The sequence below is a fragment of the Tamandua tetradactyla genome, chromosome 10 (assembly GCF_023851605.1).
Source record: "Tamandua tetradactyla isolate mTamTet1 chromosome 10, mTamTet1.pri, whole genome shotgun sequence".
In the NCBI taxonomy this organism is placed as follows: Eukaryota; Metazoa; Chordata; class Mammalia; order Pilosa; family Myrmecophagidae; genus Tamandua; species Tamandua tetradactyla.
The window spans coordinates 58572158-58590558 of NC_135336.1; the positions used below are offsets into that span (position 1 = coordinate 58572158).

General features: G+C 33.9%; 1 protein-coding gene and 1 long non-coding RNA gene across 4 annotated transcripts in view; one reads left to right on the plus strand and one right to left on the minus strand.

Annotated features, from left to right (window-relative positions):
* LOC143648512 (uncharacterized) overlaps positions 1–8593 on the plus strand; it is a 45804-nt gene extending 37211 nt beyond the window's left edge. Inside the window, exon 3 of the long non-coding RNA XR_013158586.1 lies at positions 8471–8593. This is a non-coding gene — a long non-coding RNA (uncharacterized LOC143648512). The remainder of the gene's footprint in view (positions 1–8470) is intronic.
* Positions 1–18401, minus strand: part of ZNF654 (zinc finger protein 654) — a 96480-nt gene that overhangs the window by 31094 nt on the left and 46985 nt on the right. For 2 of the 3 annotated variants that reach the window (XM_077118686.1, XM_077118685.1), the window contains exon 3: positions 12717–12798. In XM_077118686.1, coding sequence (XP_076974801.1) covers positions 12717–12798 — 82 coding nt within the window. Of the gene's footprint in view, positions 1–12716; positions 12799–18401 lie in introns of those variants that run through there. The other variant, XM_077118689.1, reaches the window with a different exon arrangement.

Below are 18401 nucleotides of genomic sequence, written 5' to 3' on the forward strand. Positions count from 1 at the left end.
AAAGAGACAAAGAAGGACACTATATACTAATAAAAGGAACAATTAAACACGAAGACATAACAATCATAAATATTTACGCACCGAACCGGAATGCCCCAAAATACATGAGGAATACACTGCAAACACTGAAAAGGGAAATAGACTCATATACCATAATAGTTGGAGACTTCAATTCACCACTCTCATCAATGGACAGAACATCTAGACAGAGGATCAATAAAGAAATAGAGAATCTGAATATTACTATAAATGAGCTAGACTTAACAGACATTTATAGGACATTACATCCCACAACAGCAGGATACACCTTTTTCTCAAGTGCTCATGGATCATTCTCAAAGATAGACCATATGCTGGGTCACAAATCAAATCTTAACAAATTTAAAAAGATTGAAATCATACACAACACTTTCTCGGATCATAAAGGAATGAAGTTGGAAATCAATAATAGGCGGAGTGCCAGAAAATTCACAAATACGTGGAGGCTCAACAACACACTCCTAAACAACGACTGGGTCAAAGAAGAAATTGCTAGAGAAATTAGCAAATACCTCGAGGCGAATGAAAATGAAAACACAACATATCAAAACTTATGGGACGCAGCAAAGGCAGTGCTAAGAGGGAAATTTATTGCCCTAAATGCCTATATCAGAAAAGAAGGAAAGGCAAAAATTCAGGAATTAACTATCCATTTGGAAGAACTGGAGAAAGAACAGCAAACTAATCCCAAAGCAAGCAAAAGGAAAGAAATAACAAAGATGAGAGCAGAAATAAATGAAATTGAAAACATGAAAACAATAGAGAAAATCAATAAGGCCAGAAGTTGGTTCTATGAGAAAATCAATAAGATTGATGGGCCCTTAGCAAGATTGACAAAAAGAAGAAGAGAGAGGATGCAAATAAATAAGATCAGAAATGGAAGAGGAGACATAACCACTGACCTCACAGAAATAAAGGAGGTAATAACAGGATACTATGAACAACTTTACGCTAATAAATACAACAATTTAGAGGAAATGGACGGGTTCCTGGAAAGACATGAACAACCAACTTTGACTCAAGAAGACATAGATGACCTCAACAAACCAATCACAAGTAAAGAAATTGAATCAGTCATTCAAAAGCTTCCTAAAAAGAAAAGTCCAGGACCAGATGGCTTCACATCTGAATTCTATCAAACATTCCAGAAAGAATTAGTACCAACTCTCCTCAAACTCTTCAAAAAAATCGAAGCGGAGGGAAAACTACCTAATTCATTCTATGAAGCCAACATCACCCTCATACCAAAACCAGGCAAAGATATTACAAAAATAGAAAACTACAGGCCAATCTCTCTAATGAATATAGATGCAAAAATCCTCAATAAAATTCTAGCAAATCGTATCCAACAACACATTAAAAGAATTATACATCATGACCAAGTAGGATTCATCCCAGGTATGCAAGGATGGTTCAACATAAGAAAATCAATTAATGTAATACACCATATCAACAAATCAAAGCAGAAAAATCACATGATCATCTCAATTGATGCAGAGAAGGCATTTGACAAGATTCAACATCCTTTCCTGTTGAAAACACTTCAAAAGATAGGAATACAAGGGAACTTCCTTAAAATGATAGAGGGAATATATGAAAAACCCACAGCTAATATCATCCTCAATGGGGAAAAATTGAAAACTTTCCCCCTAAGATCAGGAACAAGACAAGGATGTCCACTATCACCACTATTATTCAACACTGTGTTGGAGGTTCTAGCCAGAGCAATTAGACAAGAAAAAGAAATACAAGGCATCAAAATTGGAAAGGAAGAAGTAAAACTATCACTGTTTGCAGACGATATGATACTACACGTCGAAAACCCGGAAAAATCCACAACAAAACTACTAGAGCTAATAAATGAGTACAGCAAAGTAGCAGGTTACAAGATCAACATTCAAAAATCTGTAGCATTTCTATACACTAGCAATGAACAAGCGGAGGGGGAAATCAAGAAACGAATCCCATTTACAACTGCAACTAAAAGAATAAAATACCTAGGAATAAATTTAACTAAAGAGACAAAAAACCTATATAAAGAAAACTACAAAAAACTGCTAAAAGAAATCACAGAAGACCTAAATAGATGGAAGGGCATACCGTGTTCATGGATTGGAAGACTAAATATAGTTAAGATGTCAATCCTACCTAAATGATTTACAGATTCAATGCAATACCAATCAAAATCCCAACAACTTATTTTTCAGAAATAGAAAAACCAATAAGCAAATTTATCTGGAAGGGCAGGGTGCTCCGAATTGCTAAAAACATCTTGAGGAAAAAAAACAAAGCTGGAGGTCTTGCATTGCCTGATTTTAAGGCATATTATGAAGCCACAGTGGTCAAAACAGCATGGTATTGGCAAAAAGATAGATATATCGACCAATGGAATCGAATAGAGTGCTCAGATATAGACCTTCTCATCTATGGACATTTGATCTTTGATAAGGCAGTCAAGCCAACTCACCTGGGACAGAACAGTCTCTTCAACAAATGGTGCCTAGAGAACTGGATATCCATATGCAAAAGAATGAAAGAAGACCCATATCTCACACCCTACACAAAAGTTAACTCAAAATGGATCAAAGATCTAAACATTAGGTCTAAGACCATAAAACAGTTAGAGGAAAATGTAGGGAGATATCTTATGAATCTTACAATTGGAGGCAGTTTTATGGACCTTAAACCTAAAGCAAGAGCACTGAAGAAGGAAATAAATAAATGGGAACTCCTCAAAATTAAACACTTTTGTGCATCAAAGAACTTCATCAAGAAAGGAGAAAGACAGCCTACACAATGGGAATCAATATTTGGAAACGACATATCAGATAAAGGTCTAGTATCCAGAATTTATAAAGAGATTGTTCAACTCAACAACAAAAAGACAGCCAACCCAATTACAAAATGGGAAAAAGACTTGAATAGACACCTCTCAGAGGAGGACATACAAATGGCCAAAAGGCACATGAAGAGATGCTCAGTGTCCCTGGCCATTAGAGAAATGCAAATCAAAACCACAATGAGATATCATCTCACACCCACCAGAATGGCCATTATCAACAAAACAGAAAATGACAAGTGCTGGAGAGGATGCAGTGAAAGAGGCACACTTATCCACTGTTGGTGGGAATGTCAAATGGTGCAACCACTGTGGAAGGCAGTTTGGCGGTTCCTCAAAAAGCTGAATATAGAATTGCCATACGACCCAGCAATACCATTGCTGGGAATCTACTCAAAGGAATTAAGGGCAAAAACTCAAACAGACATTTGCACACCAATGTTTATAGCAGCGTTATTTACAATTGCAAAGAGATGGAAACAGCCAAAATGTCCATCAACAGACGAGTGGCTAAACAAGCTGTGGTATATACATACGATGGAATATTATGCAGCTTTAAGGCAGGATAAACTTATGAAGCATGTAATAACATGGATGGACCTAGAGAACATTATGCTGAGTGAGTCTAGCCAAAAACTAAAAGACAAATACTGTATGGTCTCAATGATGTGAATCGACACTCGAGAATAAACTTGGAATATGTCATTGGTAACAGAGTTCAGCAGGAGTTAGAAACAGGGTAAGATAATGGGTAATTGGAGCTGATGGGATACAGACTGTGCAATAGGACTAGATACAAAAACTCAAAAATGGACAGCACAATAACACCTAATTGTAAAGTGATCATGTTAAAACACTGAATGAAGCTGCATCCGAGCTATAGGTTTTTGTTTTGTTTTGTTTTGTTTTGTTCTTACTATTATTACTTTTATTTTTTTTCTCTATATTAACATTCTATATCTTTTTCGGTTATATTGCTAGTTCTTCTAAACCGATGCAAATGTACTAAGAAACGATGATCATGCATCTATGTGATGATGTTAAGACTAAGTGCATATGTAGAATGGTATGATTTCTAAAAAAAAAATGGACAGCACAATACTACCTAATTGTAATGTAATTATGTTAAAACACTGAATGAAGCTGCATCTGAGCTATAGTTGTGTTTTTTTTCCTATATATTTTTGTATTTTTTATTTTTATTTTTATTTTTTCTCTATATTATCATTTTATTTCTTTTTCTGATTACTTGCTATTTCTTTTTCTAAATCGATGCATATGTACTAAGAAATGATGATCATACATCTATGTGATGATATTAAGAATTACTGATTGCATATGTAGAATGGAATGATTTCTAAATGTTCTGTTAGTTAATTTTTTTTAATTAATAAAAAAAAAAAATCTCCTCAACTCTACTGGAGCTTATTTTTCTGATCTTTAAAATAAAGGAAATGGATTAAAAACTTTCTAAGGTGACTCCCAGTCTCAAAATTTTAAAACCATGAATGCCTAGCAAGTTATACATACCTTTGATTTTTTTAAATAACTAGAGCTCTATATATGTATATGACTCATTGGAGAGGCCCTTTTGGGGCCTTTTAAAAAACATACATATAAATAGTTGTTTCCTATTAATAAAACTGATTACATTTTCATCAATTTTATTTCAAGGGGAAGTCAATCATAACTACACTAAAATCATCAAATGGGAGCATAGTCAAATTTAAAATCAGCTGGTTGTTGCCATGCTAATGTAAGCATAACTCTACCATTAACACTAAACAAGTAATGGAAATAGTGAATAACATGGCCACCAGAGAAGCACTACTGTTAGAGTTCTAATCTGTTAGAACACAGGCCCTGACGCAGACTTAAGGTTTATGCAAGATATGAGCACAGGTTTTTCACATTCAAAAGTAGATATACAATTTTATTCAGTAAAAAAAACACTGAAGTCAATAAAGAAAACAGGTCACAGTTCTGGCTAATTCTACAAACTGGGAGTTAGTTAATCTCTAATACTTCTGAATGAATTAATCTGGTCCTCAATTTTATCATTTATTAAGAAATGAGATTAGATTTAGTGCTCTGTAAAGTTCTTTATAGTTTAAATTTTCTATGATGTTAATATTTTCATACACTGTTTCAAATACTAATATGCTAATAATTCTAGTCATTATGTATTAGGATTCCACTGACTCAGTTTTCAGTAAACAATTAATGTCTCAGTAACCCTGATGTGCTTTCAGAACTAGTTTCAAAGTGGTAATCCTAACACTGATTTTGAAGGCAATTACAATGACATGCCCGTGTTTGACGACAGTGGATTCCAAGATGCTCAGAAAAAGGGGACTTCTTTGTTTATGGTTGGACACTTAGTGTATTTAACGATCGACGCACAATACTTACCCTTTCTTGAGGTGACTGCTATTCTATGTGTTAGTTACTGGCTTTTCCTAAAATATGCAATTTACTGAATCTAACTGCCCTGTATTTTGGAGGCATGTTCTTGGCCCCTTGAACTTAACTGTCTCAAGTTTATCTATTATAAATTTTATGCTTGAAATAACTCTATCATTTATAGCTCCTTAGAGTAATCACACAAGTTCAACAGCTGAATCGAAGTGTCCATCTTTCTCAAAGAGAAGATTAAAAAAACACAAAGTGAAAATATTTCTGAAGTAGTGAGTCACAAAAATATACAAATGGAATAATATCAAAATTTACTCATTTCAAAGCAAGATTAACCTATGGAATACAATCCTTACAAAATATGATTTAAGAATCTGATACATTAATCCTTTTCATGCTCAATACATGGTATACTGTCAAGTATGTTTGTTTATGAACAGTGCAGTCTCTTCCCTTAACTTCTCTCAATTTCCCTTTTTCCTACACATTGTCAAAGTAGAATACACAAGTAAATACTTGTTGTGTTCAAACTATAAATACATGTATTGATGTTTGTCCCCCATCTCAGTGTATACAGTGATAACCAAAGGACTATTAGGTAAATATTTCCATCAACATGTTCAATTGCATTTTCTTTTTTTTAACATCCAGTAAGAATGATTCATCCTAAAAGGAATTTTTAAAAAGAGAGAAAAGGCTAGACATCAGATAGAAATGATTGTGGACTTACTCATCCTTCATTTGTGCTGGCAAAAATTTAATCAATATGAAAGGACTAAGACAACTAAGCGTTGGAGACACAGGGATGAAAGTCAGTCTCTGCCAGCCAGATGTAACAGTCTAGTAAAGAAACACTATTAAATCACAGATAGAATGTAGGTGTTGGGGTTAAGGGTTAGTGCTTTGATAATGATGGGAGAAAATCATATACAGTCCATATGGAGTTGAGCAAAGATAGCAGAGAACTTCTGTTTGAGGAGAAAATATGGTAATACAATGTTAAAACTGCTCCTCACAAAATGACTTGTTATGAAGCTGATGTGTTTGTTTTCTTTAAAAGTCTTATAGCCAGTACTACAGAGGTTATTTTGAATACCAAGACCAGAACCTTGCCAAATTAAATTTTGGGACATGTACTCTAAGTATTTTAGGGAGGGACCACAGTCAAGATTTTAAGAAGGTTTTAGGAGAAAGTTAACAATTCTAAATTTCTTCTTAGCTAAAAATAAAATCTGGTAGTTTGCTGGTTTGTGTGACTACACACGCTAAACTTCTTGGGAGAAAGCAACACTTGCCCCAGTGAAAGAGGGTGGGCATAACACTTAAATAAGACTCCTCTCTTTTGGATCTATTACTTGTGATTATTTTTTGCTCTTCTCCTACAATACTCTTGCAGATAGCCTTGGGCTCCCTCCTGTTTCAGAGGTAGTATCCCCCTACCTATTCGTACTCTCTTCCCCAGCTTACCCCAAAGAAGACCAAGACAGATTAAAAATTTGGTGGAGCGCCAGGGAAAGAAAGCTTAATGAAGGCCTACCTCTAGTTTGAACAGAAACTGTCTGTGACTTAAATATACAGACTGCACTTAGCTTTAATGTGCTTCACAGATACTGTTTTTTACAAATTGAATATTTATGGCAATCCTATGTCAAGTAAGTCTATCAGCACCATTCTTCCAACAGCATGTGCTCACTTTGTGTCATGTTTTTATTAAGGTATGCACATTGTTCTTCTTAGACATAATGCTATTTCACACTTAATAGACTACAGTATAGTTTAAACTATACTGTATATAACTTTTATATGCACTGGAAAAACAGAAAAATTGTGTGACTCGCTTTACTGGAGTAGTCTGGAACTGAACCCACAATCTCTCTGAGGTATGCCTGTAAAAAAGGGATGGAGATAAGGAGCTGTCTTTTAAGATCAAGGTAGAACTCATTAAAAAACTTGCAGACCTCTAGCAAGTAAGGCTTTTAGATTACTGTTTGGGACTTTGATCACTATCCCACGGTCTCTTTTTTTTAAATAAAAACTAGTTTGTAACATCTATTTCCCCTTAATTTATAAATAATATATGTTCTTGGTTAAAAAGACAAAAAGGTTATGAAAATAAAGATACAGACCTCTGAATCTGACCATATATTGGGCACTTATAAATCGGAAGTTTGAAAGACACTTAAAACTCAAAAGTGTCTAGAATGAAACTTTTTTCTTTGCTGTATCCTGCTCTTCCCCCTGCAATCACTACCCTAATGAATAGCATTACTTTAGGGAGTTACTTAAACTTAGATGTCCATAATCATACATAACTCTTCCCTATCTTCATCTCCATCCAATCAAGAGATTTTAGTAATCAGAGAATTTAGTTCCAGATTACAGTGTGTGCTTTTTTAAAAAAAAAACATGTTTTTTCTTTTTCCAGAATTGGTGCTGACATATATAGAATTTTCAGAATAACTATATTAACAACTGTTTACTAGTATTTACTTATTTCTACAACTCAATCCTATTTCTTTTATTCTGTTAACAACCCAACCTTATTCATAAGTGCTCTGATCATTTCTGAATCATCTGGGATACTTTTTGAGTATTTCTTTTCCTGATAAAAGACAAGTAATCGATTTGTTTAGCAAATATTTCGGCAAGCATTTCTCTTGCTCTCTCTCGTCAACTATAGAGTTTGGCTGCTATATTATCCAATCATAATTTTTTCCCTTAAAAAACTCCACAGACATTGTTTACATACTGGCATTTGTTACTGTGGAGGAAAAGTTCATCACCAGCCTGATTTTATTCTTCCCTTTGTGGGAATCCTGTTTGTTCTACATTGGCTTGCATTTGTAGAAACTTTTTTTTTCAATCCTCCAAATTGAAAACTGCTTTTAACTTGCTTTTTATTACTCTTACATGGTACCTATATTCTTCCTCATCTTAGAAGAACTGAACTGTCCCCTTATTTACTACACTATTATTTCTTCCTTTTATGTTGTTTTTCTTTAATTGCTTTAGGAGTTATTAGATCTATCTTTTTTTTCTCATTACTTATCTCTTTTTCTTATGGGTCAAAAAATAATTTCTGGAGCTTGTTGCCTTCACTGATTTGTTTTTTACTGGAGTTAATACATTATTAATTGCCTCCAATGCATTTTTTTTTTTTTTTTTTTGCATGGACAGACACCGGGAATCGAACCTGGGTCTCCGGCATGGCAGGTAAGAACTCTGCCTGTTGAGCCAACGTGGCCCGCTCCAATGCATTTTAAATTTAGTAGTTTTATATAAATACAATATGTTATCTCAATTCATTGTTTGGGGTTGTGCTTTCTCCACAATTTCACTTCCAGTTTCATGGAAGAAACCTTGAACTCAATCTCAACAAGAACATAACAAATGCTTTTTTTTCCTTTTTTTCCAACTATCTTATCTTTCCATGTAATTGTTGGTCATCTTACAATGTGGAAAAGAGTGCTATTATGTCAGAGGGTGAATAGAGCCCTGCTGAATCCTTCAAGCCCAAACAAACAGAAACGGGAAAAGTCTACATTTACTACAGTTTAACTGTTACATCAGTGGCCCATAAGGGAGTAAGAAGGATGGTGTAGTGGGAAATACCCACACCTTTTGACAAAACTTTCTTATTTCCACATTTAGTTTGGGTCATGTCCCCATACTCTAAATGGAAGAACTACTATCATGCAGAGGCACACTGGATTCCTGTTTCATGGACTTGGCTGCACACCTGATGCACATCTGAGAAGCACTAAAAAAGCATGTACTGGCCATTCACCAAATGTCCTATTATCTACTTCCTCCAGCCCTTGTTGTTATAAGATATTGGGAAGAGGGAGTGAAGTATTACTGGATATCACTGGAAAGTATCTCTCTCAAATACTTTCAAATACTTCCCAATTTTATCACATTCAGTCAATCAAGTATTGTCTGGCCCACCCATCAAGTCTATTTCATCACTGAGTACTTGGCATAAGAACCTCTTTCTAGTTTCTAGCATTCATAAAGAATTGTTTCCTCATTTTACATTGTTTTTGACATTTCCTGGAGAATCTAGATGACTTAATTGAATTAAAGGATATTGGGAAACCAGAATCTGAATTCAACTACAGGTTATAGCACAGTTCACCAAATGAACAGCTTAAAAACAGTACTGGGGCAGGTGCCTCATATAAGAAATATGTGTCACTTTCTTACATTGAAAGAAAAATGGTCAGAAGCCAAGGGCTAAGAAAGAAAGATTTTAGAATCTATGAATCGAACTTCTGGCTCTAGAATGAAGTCTCCTTTTGTAGCAAGGCAGAAGAAAAATTGTAGTCAGTGGATAAGAAGACTTAAAAAATTTCTACCTGAATGGCTTAGATTTTAAGGAGATCAGAAATTCATGGAATATATTTAAGAGCTTCTGTAAACACAGAAATCCAAGCAGTTTAACTCCCGAGCCTCCACCCTTTACTAGTAAGGTTTGTACTGCCTGCCTTAAAGAGTATTATTTGGCTAGGAATGATACCAAATATTTTTCTGATTTAGCTCTCACAATGACCCTGTGCAGCAGGTCAATTTTTGTCCAAAATGGATACTAAAATTATGTAACCTGCCTAAGATAATAACTAGTGAGTGGCAAACTGAGACACTCACAGCTGAAAATGAGGGGAAAAAGAAGGATGTGAACTCAAATCCATTCAAGAATGCTGGTCCCTTGCCACTCAAAGTGTAGTCCAGGGACCAGCACCATCAGCATTATGGGAATTTGTAAGAAATGCAAACTGTCAGGCCTCACCCCAGAACTACTGAATTATAATTTACATTTTAACAAGATGCCCAGGTGAATTTTATGTACGTTAAAGTATGAACAGCAATGTGTCTATGCTGCTTATGAAACAGGAGAAACAGCATCATCTTAAACTGGTTAAAGGTGAAATCTGTATGAAAGATGGATAGAAATAAACCACTTAGGGAAAGAGGTTTTCAAAACATGACATTGGGATTCTCATTAGATCATCAAAGGTCAGTCAAAATCTTGGAGCATTCCAAAGCCAAGCAAATACACGATTTCAGCGCGGTATATAGGATGGACTACACACTGGCCCTTCCTGGGTTCCCCAAGAGCAGAGATATGGGAAGTATCAAAAGCAGCAGTTAAACTAAATGGAGGAGGATTATCCAGGTAAAGCTGAAATAGGAACAAAAGGTGAAAATGTACCTATAAGGCAGAAGGTACAGGCTCAAAGAATTTTAAATGAGGAGGAAACCACAATAACAAAATGGCAGAAATAGATTAGAGATATTAAATTTAAAAAAAAAAAAAAAAGACAGAATCTGGCCACGATTACAGACATTCAGATTATAGAATAGGAAGTAGAAAAGGGTATAAAACCATCAGCTCTCCCTTGAGGAATTGGTTATTTTGATAACTGTAGGAAACCCTGTTTGCAAGAGAAAAAATAGATGTACCCTTCATAAATGTTATGTTTTCACACATTTACAAAGAAGACAAATACTGTCTCTCATATATTCCAAACACTTCAGTGATACCCTGACAGCACTCGACTGACATCTCTGTAAGGCATTCTTTGACCATCCTATTTAAAACTAAAATCTCCTTCCCCAAGTCCACCATGCTAGCACTCCCTATCTCTTTATTTTTCTTTGTAGCATTTGTCACTTTCTAAAATACTCTGATACAGTTTTGATTTCTGCCCCTACAAGTTCTATTATAGCAGGGTTTTTCTGTTTTGTTTACTATGGTTTTCACAGAGATTACTGTCTAGCACTTGTGGGGGTACACAATAAATATCTGCTGAGAAAAATTCAAGAATGAATTTCCAAGAACACAGGTGTCAAAGGGAAACTGGAATGGATAATTAGTAAGTTTCAAATACATGAATATAGACTTGAATTAGAATGTAAACTCCATGAGAATAAATATTTGCATTTCTTTTGCTGAACGTAAGAATGGATGAAGTGGAATGTTCAATATAATGTAATCTTACTGATTCTAAGATGCATACTTTTTCCCTATTTTTACACCTCTGTGATGAGAATGTATCTTATATTAAATGCCCTCTCTTAGAATTCATATTGGCTAGATGGTGATCATGATGTACTTGTCATTGTGCATGACATCAAAAGGAATAGCATGTAAACCTACAGAAAGTTATCTCAGTGGCTCAGAAGAAAACCCCAGAGATACAAGCCCTCTTAACCTTTGGGAACCAAATGTTAGTAGGAAGGGTGTGGGAAATTAAACTAATTTAGCAACAGTCTTGTAGCAGGAATTAAAAGTTGGCTAGTTCAGTATAACCATAAAACTAACTTAAAACCCAACATCAAAACTTTCATTTCTTTAATGAATTCTTTTAGGAACTGCTGTATCACCAATACTTATGATGGCATTAAAGACAAAATGATGTAGAGAAACAGACATCAATGACTGAGTGGAAAAGCAATTCCAAAGTGAAATTCTGAATGTGAAAAAATTTTAGATATACCTCAGCCAATTAATTTTGCTTATAATTTTCCTTTTTAATGTATACAAAAGAGTGAATATCTTAAAAATCTAATTGAGCCTAAAAACTCTTTCAATAAATATGAAATATAAATTCTGGGTGAGAGAAGCACTGCATAATATTTCTGTACTTTGCTGACCTCTTTCCTCAAGGTGGACAGCAATACTACTCCTGGTTAACTACAGTTGTTCTGTCATAGCCACAGGAATAAAAATGTTGTCTGAATACTTTACCCCTAGGAGAAGCTCAAGGAATACCTTACTTTACGTCACTGTAGAGAACAAGTGCAAGTAAGATAATACCAATGCATATTAGTAAGCCACAGTTCTAGGTATAGCTTACCATGTAAATGGTAAAAAGATCAAATGTTCTTGCATCTACAGGAGAGAAACTTTATCTTTGGCCATTCCTTTCTGGATTTACTCTTTTCTTTCATATTCCAGCTGCAACAAACATCTTCTGCCTCCTAGCTTGGGAAGGCTATTGAGAGATGAGAAAATCAGGATCTAGCCAAGGGAAAAAGTGGTATGGGACAGATAGCGTATTTCTACTCTAGATAAGAATCTTCTTTCACCAGGGCTAAGATCTATATGGGGTACTGGACCAAAGCCTACAGCAACAGAAAGTGAGTATTTGCCCAGAATGTGCTTAGGAATCTACGTAAGTGGTGGCAGCAGGCTCTGGTCAGGAAAATGTGGATTTGGGGTCCTGGCTATGAACTGCTTAGAAATGTGGCTAAAATTAATTTAAAGATTTTTTTTCTGCTAGTTTAATAGGCTCCTAAGCACTGTCACTTTAACAACCATAGTACTTACAAGCTATAAAAAACCAATACACTATTTTTAAGGAGAGACTAAAGATCTCTTTTAAATGTAGACAAAATGTAAAGTAGTAAACTGTTTTACCTGGAATGATCCAAGAATATCCTTTAAGGGCTCTTCATAAAACTCATCTCTTCCAAAGAACAGCAGCAACTCAAAGAAACTCCTAGAAAGAATAAGTGAATGATAACTTTCATTGCTTCTTTGAGTTTTTGCCCCCACTTAAAAGATTCTCAAGAGATAATACCTAAGGAAAGCAAGTAGGAAATATTTGATTTTTTTAAAAAACCTGTATGGCTCATTTAGGATTCATTCAGAAAATATTATGCTTTCAGCAAAAATTTAAAAGAAGCATTTATCTATAAGGAAAATACAAACAAATGCACTGCAGTTCTGGAACTACAGAGTGAAATAATTACACCAATATTCATGCCTACCAGAGTTCATAATGCACTAAAATTCAATGGTATATACAATGGCAAAGATTATTTCTGTGTCAGGGACAATCTAAATTGGACACATAATCCAGCCTCACCCTGTTACCATGAGACCCAAAGGAAAATCTAAAATCTAATATTCTTCATAAGAACACAGGGATGAATAAAATTGGCCAAAAATATCAGAAAGTTATAGAATCACCACAAAACCATCAGCTGACATTTATATGATGGCATATACAACCAACTATATGTAACAAATAACCATGGGTCCTCACACTCTAGCCTTACCTTGATTATCCCACTCATAATAAGACTGACCAAATTCAGTGGTTCTTCCTTTTAAATGAATTATTTGGAAAGTACTGTTACTAAATACTTTTTGTGCTTTTAATAATGCCGAAGTTCACAGAGGCAGAAATATAAATTATTTCCTAATCACAAGCATGGAAAGTTATAAAATTATTTAATATTATGTAGCAATAATAAAATGTAGCATAAATGTGAAGTTTTAATTAACCTAGCAGATACTCAGCCAGAAATACCTTAAGTTGTATTTTTATAAGCAATTTTGCCTTTAATTAAAATAAATCACTAAGACAAAATTTATATGTGAGCATAACTGTAAGAATATACAGTTTTAAAAAATACAGCACAAAAAAGATCTTTCTAAGCTTTAAGGACAGTAAATAGACCCCTAAAACTGATATTTTATTAATTCGACTACTTAAAAAGTTTTGAGTATCACTATGCTAAAACAACATAATACAAGTCAAAAGCATAATGGTACACTGAGAAAGAATTTTTGCTGATCTCCATAATTAAAAAGCTTCTACAAGTAATTAAAGAAAAAAAGTCAATGACAAAATAGAAAACTGGGTGAAAAGAGTATTTCACAGAAAGAATGCAAGTAGATTTTTTTTCAAATATGAAAAGATGCTCTACCTTACTCATAATTAATTAAATTGAAAATTATAAAAATGAAATACCATTTATCTTATCACATTTACAAAGATAAAAGGTTGAAGTATTCTCTGAAATCTGAATAGACACTAATATCTTGTTGGAGGGACTATAAACGGTATTATCTATTTCAACAGCAATATTATCAAAATTTAACATGTACATACCATTTGACCTAGCAATTCCACTAATAGAAAATTTTCCCACCAAATATACACACATAAGCTCAAAGACATATATATATATATATATAAGGATATGTATCACAGGGCCTGTCACAGCAAAAGACTAGAAGGAAGTATCCTAAATGTCCACCACAGGGACTGGCTACATTAATTACATCAATGAGATGTAATTCGAGTATTACTGGGAATACAGTACATTTATATGAATAGATAAAGGAAATTATTTCAACATATTAAGCAAAGAAAGATACACAGATATAGACATTGCACTATCATTTGTATAAAGGGTGAGAGGAGGTAGAGGGCACAGGCACACCATTGCATAAAGTTTGTATACTGTCACACTAACAAGAGGTATATCCCAACAAACTGGTAAAAGTGGCTGCTTCTTAAAAGGGAGCTAGGAACTAGAGGTCAGGGATAAAAAGGAGTTATTTTTCATTATTAACTCTTTTGCATTTATTTATTTTACTATCATCTGCCCCATCAAACATATCTTTGGTGTCTTCTCTATCCATATTTAAAAAGCACTGATTCACATCTATTTCATCTTTAACCTTCTTATAGATGCTTCTTAGTCTTGCTAATCTACCACCTGTTTGAAATCCATGTTCAACACGTCTAACATTATCTTCCTAAAATACCAAAGTGATTCCAGTATATACAGACTTCACAAAGTGCTGTTTGAACTACATATAGAGTAAAGACCTTCTGCTGACACACCTGTTATGTATGGATAAAACATCATTTTAAAAATTGTAACTGGTTGCCAATATTTTAAAACTGTGGTATTTCAGATTAAATCTAGATTTCTCTGTTGCTCTTGAAAAAACAGGAAATCTTTGTAATACAGGTCTTGCATTTTTGCATGGCAAAGTAAGCTGAGTGGCTACTGCCTTCAAATGGCGTGAATCCACTTCCTCCCATGTGCCACAGTCTCCATTCAACTTTATTTCTCTAACATATTGCCTGTTTGACTTATTATTTACATTCCCTCCCTTTTCTCTTTAGGTATTTAAGAACACTGAAGAGACAATCCAAATCCCTTTTCATGACATAAGAACCTTTATATATAGCTATATCCTATAATACAAATTCCATGCTCCAATCACAGCAAACATCTTCCGGTTTCCTAAAACTCTTCATGTTCTTTCTGGTCTTTGAATCTCCTGCTCCCTGAAGACCTACTTAACAGTTTCACCAAGGAACATGGCCTAAAAGCTCTCTTCCTTCTCTGCATACAATAGTAACTGATTCTTCTTCTGTACTATCACAGTATTATACTTTGCATGCATTTCTATTATAACATGTCAAAACATGGGGGAGTTAAGACTGCACTAGGCAAAAGAGGGTGATAATATTGACTGATAGAAAAAGTAACAGTATTGAAGGAGGAAAACATACAAAGTTGGTTAGCAGAAGTAAATTTTTCTATGATAATAAATTTAGAAATGAGTATTCACATCAACATGATTTGTAGAGAAGCAAACAAAATATGGAAGAGACCAAAGAATTACATGTTTGTATTATGTGCCCATGGAAGAGGGAGCTCCCACCCCAAAAGAGACTTGTGCATATCCCACTACCAGTAACCTCATAAACAAGTCCCAACTACATGATAATGATATTTAAATGAAAAAAACTACAGGCAAAATGAATAGAAAGTAAACAAAGCCAAAACATCATGGTCTAGTTTGTTCTCACTTAGTGGAAGGTTTAGGGAAGTCAACAAATATTTATGCAGTAAAGGAAAAAAGACTGAAATCACTAGGGGAATAACATGAATTATATGTAGAAATTTTAAACCGGTTCTATTTCCTCTTGACTAGTTGAAACCAGTATACAGGATCAACTAAATGTTTAGAGATCAAATTGACAAGGCCATCCTGTACTCATGGAAGAAAACTCTACAGAACGCAGGGTAAATGAGTGAAAAATAGGAAAAAGAGAAGAGCCAAAAATTTAAGTAGTAGTCTAAAGCAGGCTGGCAAGCTACTACTCACAGTTCAAATCCAACTCAACACCTGACTTGTAGAACCCAGAAAATAAGAATGATTTGCACATTTTTAAATGGTAAAATTTTTAAAAAAGAGTAATATTTCCAGTACATGAAAATTAGATGAAATTAAAATATCAGTGTCAATAAAGGATTATTGTAACACAGCCACACCCATTTGTTTACATATTGTGTATAGCTGCTTTCACAGAACAACAGCAGAACTGAACAGTTGCAACATAGACCTTATGGGCTGGCCTTTTACTAAAAGATTTGTGGACCACTTGATTAAATTTCAGCTCTACCACCTACTAGCTGTGTGACCCTGGGCAAGTTACTTAACATCTCTATGCCTTAGTTTATTTATTTACAAAATAGGAATAATAATAGTAGCTACTTTCTAGATTATCTGTGAGAATTAAATGCATTAATATATATAATAATATAGTCCTAACATAATTATTACTAGCACTGTCATCCATGTTTCATCAATATTGTAAGAGGAAATACAATCTGTTCAAAGATCTTTTCTCAGTTGTGCATGTCATTTTTTATAGAAATATAAGATACCAACTTTTCTTCACTTCAAGTATGAAGATTTTTTAAATATCCAACTAAATTAATCAGAAAGCCCCATTCCAGAATATTTACTTTATCATAGTATTTATACTGCTTTTTAATATGTTTAATGTAATATGTATACACTAATTGCTTCATAATAACCTTAGTCCAAATTTTGGGTTACCCACAGAACATTTACCTAAATTGAAATTTATTCTAGAATTACCTAAACAAAATGCTTTAAAAATAGTATCTCTTTTGAATTAAAAAAAATCATTTAATCATAATTATTTGTCTTTCATCAACTAGTATATTCCATATTAACTATACAAGTTAAATAGCCAGAGTACTGCTGTAATTCCTATTTATGAAACAAACTATATTCTTTAATTTGGATGCTTGGAATTCAGCCACATTTTCCAGTATATTACAAATAGTAATAAGGTCCCAGACTTCCTTAAAATACATAGACACACATACATGTATTGTTTGGTAGTTATAACCAAAATTACTACTCTATTTGGATCTTTATAAGGTATCAGAAATTTTCACACCAAAACACAAGAACATATATTTGTGCACTCACCTACCATAGAAAAAACTCGACTAAATTATGATACTTAACTATCCAAATAAAAGAAGCCCACTTACCAATTTAAGTCAAAGTAAATTAGGTATACTCTGTATGAATCAAATAATAATGGAACAGAATTTTATTAAGATAGGCAGTTTTCCTTACAATTGAAATGTAGTGAGATGGGTGGGAAAAGTATTGGTATAGCTCTCTGAACTCTCAGTCAAGGCAAAATCCAGCTATTTGTTTTTATATGGAGAGTCATTAAAGGTACCTACTCTGTATACTGTGGACAATACAATGTAAAATTTCTTTACTTTCATCAATCAGTGTACATAATGAGCAAAAAGAAGGAATCTATTCCTTCTTCAGTAGAAACATTTTACTGAAAAAACTATTCTGAAGATAAATGCATTGATATGCTTAAGTACATCAAAGTAAATGTTCTTTTTTCACATTAAGTAGCACTGAGTAGAAATTTCTGTATGATACCAAAGATTTGGAGTTAATGAATATTGAAGAAATTCTTAAAAATTGAGTATTTTAAATGAAGCATGTGTTGGGTAGAAAAAGAAAAAAAATCTACCTTGAAAATGCTTAACTGTAGTTTGTGATATAAATTCATTGATACCTATGTGGTCCCAAAATTCTTAAGCCAAGAATTTATTTACCTTAATATTGATCTGGGCTGGTAGTGTTCCCAAGCACTTAGCAAAAACAAATGCAAATCCTTTCTGAAGAGCCCACCTTCAAACCAGGCCTTAATCCCCACAAATTTTATTCCCCCAAAATTCAAATTCACAATGAAAACTAAAATAATAATAATAATAATAAAAACAGCACCATGAGCAACAGCCAACAGAAACAGTCCACCAGGACTTCATATATCAAAAATAAAACCCAGAATACAAAATTTGAGTATAACATAGTCCAAAGAATGAGAAAGCATTGAAAATATAAAGAGAAAGAAAGATACTATTAAAAATGATGAATAGGGTGGGCAATGGTGGCTCAGTGGCAGAGTTCTTGCCTGCCATGCTGGAGACCTGGGTT